The sequence below is a fragment of the Chrysemys picta genome, chromosome 3 (assembly GCF_011386835.1).
Source record: "Chrysemys picta bellii isolate R12L10 chromosome 3, ASM1138683v2, whole genome shotgun sequence".
Classification (NCBI taxonomy): Eukaryota; Metazoa; Chordata; order Testudines; family Emydidae; genus Chrysemys; species Chrysemys picta.
This window is the reverse complement of record NC_088793.1, coordinates 10885167-10896508: the sequence shown is the minus strand read 5'-3', so window position 1 is coordinate 10896508 and position 11342 is coordinate 10885167. Positions and strand designations below refer to the sequence as shown.

Sequence of the window (11342 nt, the reverse complement as noted above, 5' to 3'; positions counted from 1 at the left end):
CCTCACAGAAGGTGGACCAATGTTCCACAAAACCAAAGGCCTCCACCACTTCCCTAGCCAATGGCTCACTGCCAGAATCTCCTGCCTTCTGTCTTCCTTTGCTCATGGGGCAGAAAGGGTCTCGGAGAAGATTGCTTCTTCTTCAGCCCCTAGCTTTTTCACAGACACCAAGGCCAGAAGGGACTACTGTGATAATCGAGTCTGGCCTCCTGTATAACACAGGTCTCAGAACTGCCCCCAAAATAATTCCTGGAGCAGAGCTTTTAGAAAAACAGCCCGTCTTGGTTCTGGAGTATGGTTCCATTGAAGTGTTTCTGACCAGCTCTAGTTCAGAGTAAATGTTCCTGCTTTTTATTTCATCCCGTTACTCCTAGCTGTGCGCTCCCCTATAATCCACTCTGGATGGGATAACAGCTTCCGGGGGGCAGAGGGGAAGGCAGGAGGGAGATCTCTTTGGGAGACTAGAGCCAGCCAGAGAGGGGTATCGTCAGGGCAGCTGGGCAGCCTCTCCGGGTAGAGTTATTATGGAGGCCTGGATGCAAAATAAAACTGCCCTCACCTAATGAGACCCCAAGCAAAGGGTGGTGGCTCAGACATCAACCCTGCAGGCTGTTTGTTCCATGGGTGGAGCTGCCCCTTCTGGCCTGGGGACAGTGCAGTTTGCATCTTCATGCACCTGCAGGGTGACCCCAGCTCCCAAACTCCAGGGTGAACCCACCTACCTGGGCAGCGAATTGCTGATGTCAGCCCAGTCCCAGCTAGACATGGGTACCTGTGACACAAAAACCACCTCCAGCACAGTTTCTGCTGATGGACCTCTTTGTTGGGTGTCTCAGCAACGAGGTCAGGGACTGAATGGGCCAGGGAAACTAAACTCTCCTCTCACCCCTGAGAAGGTGTCCCTTCACATCAGGGTTGCCTCTTTCTATTTTCCCTACTGCTGCCTGAACCACTCCATGTCTGTAGAGAGGATGGATTTGAGTCTGCAGGCCTCTTGAGTCCCTCACGCCGGCACCGCCATGCTGGTGCTGGAGATAATGCTCTATGAAGCGGAAAATAAAGTTGCTCTTGATTGTGAGGTAAACACGGCAGAGGACGTTAATGTAACAAATTGACATGCAAGGCTGGCCTGAGTCCTCTCGGTTATTACTGTGGGATGGACGATACTGTCAACTTCCCATTTCCCTCAGGGGATTGCTGGTCTCTTCATGTAGAAGATGATTTTTGTACCACTGGAAGTTCCAACTCCAGGCTTCCTCCCATATGTATTTTAGGGTGAGATCCAAGTCTAGAGAGAATTTGGGCTCTTTCTTTCCCCACCCTGTGAAAGACAATGTAGAGTGAAAGTGGTTTCTGCAATAAGTGCCATTGTTATACCACCTGACAACATGAGTGTGATAAAGACATAGGAATTTCCATAAAGCCGTGCCCTGCACTTTGGGGCAACCTTGCTGTTTGATAACTGTTCAGTCAATTGTTCTCCAGAGTCTCAGATTTCATTTTTTTTAAAAAAAAGGTATCCAGCTTTTATGGTTGCAAAGAAAATCTTGAAAGTATGGTCCAAGTGTAACAGACGTTGTAATGCCTGCCTGAGTCTGCAGAGAGCCTGAAACAATAGCTCTGAGGTGTGAAGTACTCTGTTTATTTCAGTGGGTCCTAGCTCATCAAAGCACGTAAGGAAGGCAAGAAAGTGCCAGTTCATGATCTGCACGGTCTACTCAGAGTGGCTGCTCATTTTGAGTAGGCCTTAAACAACACATGGCCTATTGAAAGGAGGGGGGTGATTGGTTTCAGTTCCCAGAAGTGGGGGCTCAGTCTCCAGAAGTGTGGGAAATGCTGCCATACAGGAACAACCCCATGGTCCAGCTAGTCCAGTGTCCTGGTTCCAAGAGTGGTTGGCATCATCTGCCCAATCCTCACACCCTGGGATTAGAGGCTTTCTAATAACATTTACATAGCAATTAATGCTGCACGTGTTGGGCCACGCCAAAACCCCAAGCCAAACACCCCTGGACTTCCAAGAGGTTCATTTGATCAGCCTTTCCTAGCTGGCTCCAGTCTCGACATTGGGCCTGAGCCTAATCCCATTCACTTCAGTGGGCTTTGGATCAGGCCCAGTGTGGGAAGGGTGACGGTAGGATTCAAAACAAGGGAGGGGAGGCAGGAGAGGGGATCAAACTGGAAGTAAATGTGGGTCAACAAAGGGGAAAAGCTATTATGGAATAAGCTAGCAAGGGGTGGATGTTTGAAGCAGGATATAAGACAATCTAAGGGAGGCCTAGATTTGCTTGTGTAGGAGGAGGTGAGGGATGGGTTTGGGGGCAAGACAGGTAAGTGGTCTTAAGAAAAAGCCAAACGGGGCGTGACCTGGGGTGGGCAGGCTAGCCCTTGGTCTCAGTGGCTTATTCTGGTATGGTGCTACCAGAGGCAGATCTATTTAGAATGAGCCAGGAGAAGCACCATCACGTGTTACAATAAGAAAGAAGTGTAGAGGTACAGTGCACACGTGGCTACCAGCAGAGCCGGTGCTAGGCATAAGCAGATGAAGCAATTGCTTAGGGCCCCGAGCAGCTCAAGGGGGCGCCCTACTCATGTGTTATGATGTGTTGTGGGCGGGACAGGAGGGGAATATTCCTGCTTAGCCCCCCCCCCCCCAATGGGCTAGCATGGCCTCTGGCTACCAGGAACCTAAGAGATCTCTTTCTCCATCCCTCTGCCAAACATTGCAGGAAAAAATACGCCTATCGACGAGTCGGACAGATGCGTACACACAGTTTGCCCTGGATTTATCAATAAGTCATTCCAGTGCAAGTATGTGTCCACTGACATGTATTTGGGCCACACATTTTGGAAGTGGCCCTTAATTTTAGGTGCCCGGCTAGGGACATCTTGGGACTGATTTTCACGGGTGCTGAGCCCTGTGGTTCCATTTGAATCCTCCAGCCCTCCCCTTCCCCTTCCCCGTGTCTTCACCTCAGCTTCACTCCCCACCTGCCCTTCTGACCCTCTTCTCCGCTGCCCTGTCCTCCTCCCCCTCTTCCCTTTTCTTTCCATTTAGCTTATCCCTCCCTAAGTAACCCGGCCCAGATCCTGGCATTAACATGATGTTTGCTGTTCACTCGGAGTGTGTTCTAACTCCTTCCCTGGCCTATGTTGGGCCGATCTATCTCCATTGCACGCTCTCTTACCCTGTGTCTGTTCAACATCTAGCACAATGGGGCCCATCCTTGGCCCGTCCGTGGGCCCCACTGTAGCAAACCTGATTAATAATAACTTAAAGTCAATGAGAGCTGCAGGCGCTCAGCCCATCTGCCACCTTGGGCGGCCAAAGGCTGAGCCATCCTAAGTTACTGGACACTTGTGGCCGTAACACAGGGGAACCAGTTTAGCTTCCCGACATATTCATCGCAGCATGAATGTGAACCCAATATCAACGCTAACTTACTTGACTGTGTGTGCTCTGGCCAGCTGGTTTGCAATGCAAGTAGTGCGAACGATACTCTCGACAGCTTGAGCGGGACCAGGACTGACTGGGCTCCTGGCCCAGGCGAGACCCTTGTCCCTGTGAGAGAGCGGCGTTCGTCGCTGTGATGGGGTGTGCCCCCCGCACAAGGCCTGAAGGAGTTAAGGTGGCCAGGTAGGCCAATGGATGGCCCAGGCTGCACCTGGAGGTGGAGCCAGGGAACAGGGAATTGATTGCAAGCAGGCTCCGCTGGACAGGAACAGGCAGGGCCTGTATAAAGCCCAGGAGCTGAGAGCCCTCAGGGGGTGGCAGGGAACTAGCCTACAGTTCCTCCCCGGGAGGTTGGTGAAGCCAGAGATGTGGGGAGAGCCTGAAGGTACGGAAGAGACTCAGGGAAAGGTAGCAATGTTCAGGAGGGAACAGATGCTGGCTGCTGACTCAAGGGCCCCTAGGCTGGAACCCGGAGTAGAGGTCAGGCCCAGGTTTCCCTGCCAGCCACTGGGGAAGTAGCACCGCAGGAGCAGTGAAGAGGAAGCCTGCCTGAGACTGCTGGCAAGGAAAGATTTGGATACCCCAGAAGGGGGAAACACACATGGTGATGAATCCAGAGGGCCAAGTCACAAAGAAGGAGCACCTGGAGTTGCAAAGACAGAGGGCATGATGGCAAGAGGAGGGATAGCTCTGTGGTTTGAGCATTGGCCTGCTGAACCCAGGGTTGTGAGTTCAATCCTTGAGGGGGCCACTTAGGAATCTGGGGCAAAAATCTGTCTGGGAATTGGTCCTGCTTTGAGCAGGTGGTTGGACTAGATGACCTCCTGAGGTCCCTTCCAACCTTGATATTCTATGATCCTATGAGGAGGGCACTGCACCTGGAAGGAGCTAATCCCCAGTGTGGCCAGGAGAACATAAGAATGGCCATACTGGGTCAGACCAAGGATCCATCTAGCCCAGTATCCTGTCTACCAACAGCGGCCAATGCCAGGTGCCCCAGAGGGAGTGAACCTAACAGGCAATGATCAAGTGATCTCTCTCCTGCCGTCCATCACCACCCTCTGACAAACAGAGGCTAGGGACGCCATTCCTGGCCAATAGACATGAATTGATCTAGTTCTCTTTTAAACCCTGTTATAGTCCTAGCCTTCACAACCTCCTCAGGCAAGGAGTTCCACCAGTTGACTGTGCACTGTGTGAAGAAGAACTTCCTTTTATTTGTTTTAAACCTGCTGCCCATTAATTTCATTTGGTAGCCCCTAGTGCTTGTATTATGGGAACAAGTAAATAACTTTTCCTTATTCACGTTCTCCACGCCACTCATGATTTTATATACCTCTATCATATCCCCCCTTAGTCTTCTCTTTTCCAAGTTGAAAAGTCCTAGCCTCTATAATCTCTCCTCATATGTGACCCTTTCCAAACCCCTTATCATTTTAGTTGCCCTTCTCTGAACCTTTTCTAAAGCCAGTATATCTTTTTTGAGATGAGGAGACCACATCTGTACGCAGTATTCAAGATGTGGGCATACCATGGATTTATATAAGGGCAATAAGATATTCTCCATCTTATTCTCTATTCCTTTTTTAATGATTCCTAACATCCTATTAGGAGGCGCCTTAGCAGTGAGTGGAACCCTGTGACAGTCGGTCAATATTTGCTGCACTAGGCAGAATACAGCTGAAAGGAAACAGTATGAAAATACGCTAGCTCTCTCCTTAAAGACAGACAGTGAGCTGGATTCAGCTCGACACCTTCAGCGAATGCACACGCAGCTCCTCAGGCAGGCTGTGGAGAGGAGGATGCTTTTTGGAGATATGTTGGGTAAGAGGCAAGGGAGTAAAGGGCCTGTAAACGTCCGGTGCGGGGGTCGGGCCCTTTCAGGGGCCGTCGGGGGCCAGGCCGCCTCACTCCACGGCCTGGATCGGTCTCAGGGTTCCGCCCCTCTGGCAGGGACTAGGCCAAAGGTACACGGCCTCTGCAATGAGCTCCTGCTCTCCGTCAGGGTCCGGCAGTAACTCAGGCCCGGGCTCCGGTCCTCACTGCCGGAGCTGGGGATTACAAAGTCAGTCAAGCCCCCGCGCTAGCTCAGGGCGGGGCAATAAACAATAGTTCGGGTGCTCAGCTCCGTGGATCAGGAGCTGAGCCCTGACAAACTCAGGGCGTCCTAGGCCCTTATTCAGGGGAGGGCAACCCCCAATAGTCCAGGGCGCTCAGAACCTTCCTTCAGGCTGAGCAGTAAAGTCAGGGGTTAAGGCCCGGCCCTCAGTCAGGGCGGGGCAGCACACAAGGGTTCACGGGGCTCAGAACCTTCCTGAGGGCTGAGCACACACACAGTTAGTAGGCCCAGGCCCTTAGTCAGGGCGGGGCAACAAACAATAGTCCAGGGCTCAGGACCTTGTATCAGGGGCTGAGCAGTAACAGAGTCAGTAAGCCCAGGCCCTTAGTCAGGGCGGGGGCAACAAACAATAGTCCAGGGCTCAGGACCTTGTATCAGGGGCTGAGCAGTAACAGAGTCAGTAAGCCCAGGCCCTTAGTCAGGGCGGGGGCAACAAACAATAGTCCAGGGCTCAGGACCTTGTATCAGGAGCTGAGCAGTAACAGAGTCAGGACGCCCCTAAGCCCTTAGTCAGGGCGGGGCAACAAACAATAGTTCAAGGGGCTCGGGTCCGTGGATCAGGAGCTGAGCACTGGCAAACTCAGGACGCCCCAAGCCCTTAGTCAGGGCGGGGCAACAAACAATAGTTCAATTGCGATGCCGGAGCGCTGGCTGGAGGGGGAAGCTGCCACCCGTAAGTGGGGTGGCAGGGGGGACACAGGCCCACCCACTCCACTGTGTCCCAGCCCGGGGCCCTAAGAGCGGCAGTCAGTCTGCCGCTGTGTCGGTGGGGTCCTGACCGCAACACACCGACATTGGCTCCTCTGCTGTAGCCAGACTGGGGTCAGCTACCCCCGGGCTACTTTCCATTTCCCCCTCCATTGGTACCTGCTCATCGCTGGGCTCGGCAGCGGGGTCCCACACCATGGGTTCCTCAGCTCGCAGAGGGTCGTCTGGGTCAGGCTGCTCCTCCGGTCTCGGGTCAGGGGGGCGCTCGGGCTCCCCCTCGAGGTACCGTGCCCGGGGCAGGCTCGGCCACTCCACTTTGGGGTACCTTGCTCGGGGAAGGCTCGGCCAATCCGCATCGGGGTACCTGGCTCTGGGGAGGTCCGGTCGGCCGGCGTCCGGGTATCTGGCTCTGGGGAGGCTCGGTCCGTCCGCGTCCGGGTACCTGGCTCTGGGAAGGCTCAGTCTAGCCGGAGCTCGCACCGGCACGTCTGGCCTCTCCGGCCGCTGGGCTCCAACTGAGTGCTGGGGCCTGGCTTTTATACTTCCTGTCCCGCCCCTTGACTTCCGGGGGGCGGGAACAGGTGGCGGTGGCTCCGCCCACTTGGGTGCCAATTCAGGCTCCTCTCCCTCAGGGGCCGTCGGGGCCCAGGCCGCCTCACTACACGACCCCCCCCCCAAGGCTGGTTCCCGTGCAGCGGGGCCAGCCCATTCCACACCCCCCAACCGGGAAAGGAAATCCGCGTTTGCGTGATCCTTACCAGCCCGATGGCGGACCGTGAAAGCAAACGGCTGGAGCGCCAGGTACCATCGTTGCAGCCGCATGTTGTGGTCCTTCATGCGGCCTAACCACTGAAGGGCGGAGTGGTCGGTGACTAGGGTGAAGGGGACTCCCAGGATGTAATAGCGGAGAGCTTCACAAGCCCACTTCACGGCTAGGGCCTCTTTCTCGACCACCGCATAGTTCTTTTCGCGTGGGAACAGTTTCCGGCTAATGTATAGGACGGGATGTTCCTCGCCCCCTACGTCTTGGGATAAGACCGCCCCGAGTCCCACTTCCGAGGCGTCTGTCTGCAAGACAAATGGCAGCTTAAAATCGGGGCTATACAAGACCGGCTCGCTGCAGAGGCACTTCTTAAGAGTCCGAAAGGCCCTGTCGCACTCGGTAGTCCAGATCACCTGCCGTGGGCTATCCTTTGTTAGGAGCCCCGTTAAGGGGGCTGCGATTGCCGCGAACTGGGGGATGAACCGCCGATAATATCCGGCCAAGCCTAGGAATTGCCGCACCTGGCGCTTTGTGGTTGGCGGGGTGCAGTTTGCGATTGCCTGGACCTTCCCGATCAGGGGTTTTACCTGCCCATGCCCGATTGCATACCCCAGGTACTTAGTCTCTTGCCAGCCGATGCGGCATTTTTTTGGATTGGCGGTTAAGCCGGCCTCCCGCAGGGATCTCAGGACGGCTGCGACTCTCTCCAGGTGGGTCTCCCATTGCGGACTATAGATGACAACGTCGTCTAAATACGCGGCCGCGTATTCTTGATGGGGCTGGAGGAGGCGGTCCATCAGGCGCTGAAAGGTGGCCGGGGCCCCGTGGAGGCCGAAGGGCATCCTGGTGAACTGATAGAGACCTGTGGGGGTGGCAAAGGCAGTCTTCTCACGGGAGGCGGGCTCTAGGGGGATCTGCCAGTAGCCCTTACTCAGGTCCAGGGTGGTGATGTAGCGGGCCCCTCCCAGGCAGGCCAACAGCTCATCTATCCGAGGCATGGGATAGGCATCAAATTTGGAGATGGCGTTGACGCGGCGGAAGTCAATGCAGAACCGCTGTGACCCGTCGGGTTTAGGCACCAACACCACGGGGCTACGCCACTCGCTCTGGGATGGCTCTATCACCCCTAGATCCAACATCGCCCGTACCTCCTTCTCCACGACCTGTCTCCTATGGTAGGGCAGGGGCCGGGTCGTCCCCCGTATCACCACCCCAGGTTCTGTTTGGATCCGATGGTGTACGAGGGAGGTGTGTCCCGGCTGGTCCGTGAAGGTGTGGGAGAAGGCTTGGAGGAGGCACCGAGTCTGGCGGAGCTGTTCCTCGGTTAAGTTCTCCCCGAGCTGGGGTTCCTCGGTGTCCCCGGAAAGGGGAACCTGGGGTCCCAGTTCCGGTTCGGGCGGGTAGGGGTTTATCAACAGCCCTTCTCGCTCTTTCCAGGGCTTCAGGAGGTTGACATGGTAGCGTTGGTTCTTCTTCCTCCGGTCCGGCTGATTTATTTCATACGTGACCGGGCCCACTTTCCTGACTACCTCATAGGGCCCCTGCCACCGGGCCAGGATCTTCGATTCACTGGACGGGAGGAGGAGTAATACCCGGTCACCAGGTTGGAAGTCCCGAGTCTGTGCCCCTCGATTATACGTCTGGGCTTGTGTGTCCTGGGCGGCTTTTAAATTTTCCCGTGCCAGATCCCCCGCCTGCCTTAGACGCTCCTGTAGTTGCAGCACATACTGCAGGAGACCCTGGGCCGGGGAAGGAGCCTGTTCCCAGGTCTCCCTCATGAGATCCAGCAGGCCCCGGGGTCGTCGCCCATATAACAATTCAAAAGGGGAGAACTTAGTCGATGCCTGGGGAACCTCTCGTATTGCTAGAAGCAAGGGTGGAAGGAGCTGGTCCCACTGGCGAAGGTCTTCCGGGGGAAACCGACGCAGCATCCCTTTCAGCGTCCGGTTGAACCTTTCCACTAGTCCATCGGTCTGGGGGTGATAGATGGAGGTGCGGAGTTGCTTGACCCCTAGGATTTCACAGACTTGCTTGAGCAGCCGGGACGTAAAATTGGTCCCTTGATCCGTGAGTAGCTCCCGGGGCAGTCCGACGCGGGCGAAGATCTTGACCAGTTCCATGGCAATGGTGCGGGCCGAGATGTTCCGGAGAGGAACGGCTTCAGGGAACCTGGTGGCATAGTCCATCATTACTAAGATGTATTGGAACCCTGCGCTGCTCTTCGGGAGGGGCCCCACCAGGTCCACGGCCACGCGTTCGAAGGGGGTTTCCATAAGAGGCATCGGCACCAAGGGTGCCTTAGGGGTCTGGGCAGGGGCGGCCAGCTGGCACTCTGGACATGACTTGCAATAGTCCTTTACGTCTTGATATACCCCGGGCCAGAAGAAACGCCCCAAAATCCTGGCCAGCGTTTTGTCATGCCCGAGGTGCCCCGCCGCCGGGACGTCGTGGGCCAGTTTCATGACCGCCCGGCGGTGACACCGCGGCACGAGAAGCTGTGTCCGGATGTCCCCCGTACGGGGGTCCTTCTCCACGCGGTACAGGCGTTCTTGTCGTAACTCAAAATGCGGCCACTGCGCCGCACGCTGGGGGTCAAGAATAGTCCCGTCTACGGAGGCCAGCTGTTCGTAGGTCCGTCTGAGGGTGGGGTCGGCCCGTTGGTCCCGGCAGAAATCTGTGGGCGCCGAGGAGTCCCCCCCCCGAGGAGGGTCTTCTCGCCCCCCCGGGGGATTGGCGGGGACGGGGTTGTCTATCTCGTCCTCCTCAGTCCCCGGGGGCTCCCCTCCCAACGCTGGCGTGGCCTGCGGGTTACCCTCGAGCCGGCGGCGTAAGACGGTGTTAAAGTTGGGCCAGTCCCGCCCCAGGATCACCGGGTATGCCCACCGGGGCGCCAGCCCCACCGTCATCTGCCGGGTGACCCCATCGATGGTTAGTTGGGCCCGGGTGCTGGGGTAGCGTCGCACATCCCCGTGTATACACTGCAGGGGGATCTTCGCCAGGTGGCCGTCCGCTGGTGGGCCGAGAGCCTGGCAGACCAGCGTTTGGCCACAGCCTGAGTCGAGGAGGGCCATTGCTGGGCGTCCCTCAACAGTCACGGGTACGGTGATCTTGGTCCCTTGCGGGCGTCGGGCACGGCCTTCTCCGGAGTAGACTTGGCCAAATGCACACCCCCGTTCTGGGCACTCTCGCTGCAAATGGCCATACTTCCCGCAGGAGAAGCAGGGTCCCAGCGTGGCTCGCTCTGGCTGCGGCCGAGCCCCGGGGTCATCCACGGGGGGGGTCCGACGATATCCCCCGGCGGGGCCTGCCGGGGCCCGTGTGAACCTCCCGGAGGGCGCGGCCACCCGAGCCCGGCCCTCTACTCTACGGGAGGGAGCACTCGGGGTTGCCCGGGAGGGCGGCCCCCTCTTTTCTGTGTTGGGGTGCTCCGTGCGAATCGGGACCGCCCGACCAGCGGCCCCCGCCGGAACCTCAGCCGCAAGGAAGTCTTCCATTAAGGTGACGGCCGCGGAGACCGTCGTCGGCCGGTGGCGGAGGACCCAGGATCGTCCCCTCGGCGGGAGTACCTGGGTAAATTGCTCCAGGACCACCTGCTCCATCAATTCCTCGGCTGTCCGGCGCTCGGGCTGCAGCCACTTTCGGCAGGCCTCTCGCAGCTCCTGAGCCACCATCCGCGGGCGGGCCCCTGGGGGATAGGCCAAGCCCCTGAACCGCTGTCGGTAGGTCTCGGGATTTACGTCCAGGGCGTCCAAAATAGCGGCCTTCACTAGGTTATAGTCCCTGGCCACTTCTACCGACAGGCCTCGGTAGACCGTCTGGGCGGTCCCCGTTAGGTAGGGGGCCAGGATGGTGGCCCACTGATCCGGGGCCCAGCCGGCAACGACAGCCACCCTCTCAAAGGTCACGAGGAAAGCCTCGGGGTCGTCCTCGGGTCCCATCTTTGTCAACCGCACGGGGGGGCTGGGTCGCGGAGCCCCTGGGGCGATCCCGGCTAGGGGTTCCCCCGGGCGGACTAGGGCCGCGGCAAGCTGCTGGATGCATTTCTGCTGGAACTCCTGCTGTTGGGTAACCAGCTCCGCGATCAGCTGCCGTTGTTGGGCCCCCAGCTGCTCTACGAGCTGCTGCTGCTGCTGCAGGTGGGCGGCCTGGTACTCCTGCTGGTATCGCACCTGGGCCGCCTGTTGTTGCTCCTGACTCTCTGTCATGTGGGTCAGGAGCTGGGATAGATCCCCCTCCCTGGCGGGAGGTCTCTCTCCCATTGCCCCCTTCTCACCGGTGTCTAGGGCTCGTGCCCACAT

The 11342-nt window shown here is 57.4% G+C and overlaps 1 protein-coding gene across 1 annotated transcript; it reads right to left on the bottom strand.

The window, feature by feature from the left end:
- Positions 1-5296: 5296 nt before the first annotated feature.
- On the bottom strand, positions 5297-11342 carry LOC103307407 (uncharacterized). Its single transcript, XM_042846298.2, has one exon. It carries the CDS (start codon positions 11340-11342, stop codon positions 6321-6323), a length of 5022 nt encoding a protein of 1673 aa, XP_042702232.2. The 3' UTR covers positions 5297-6320.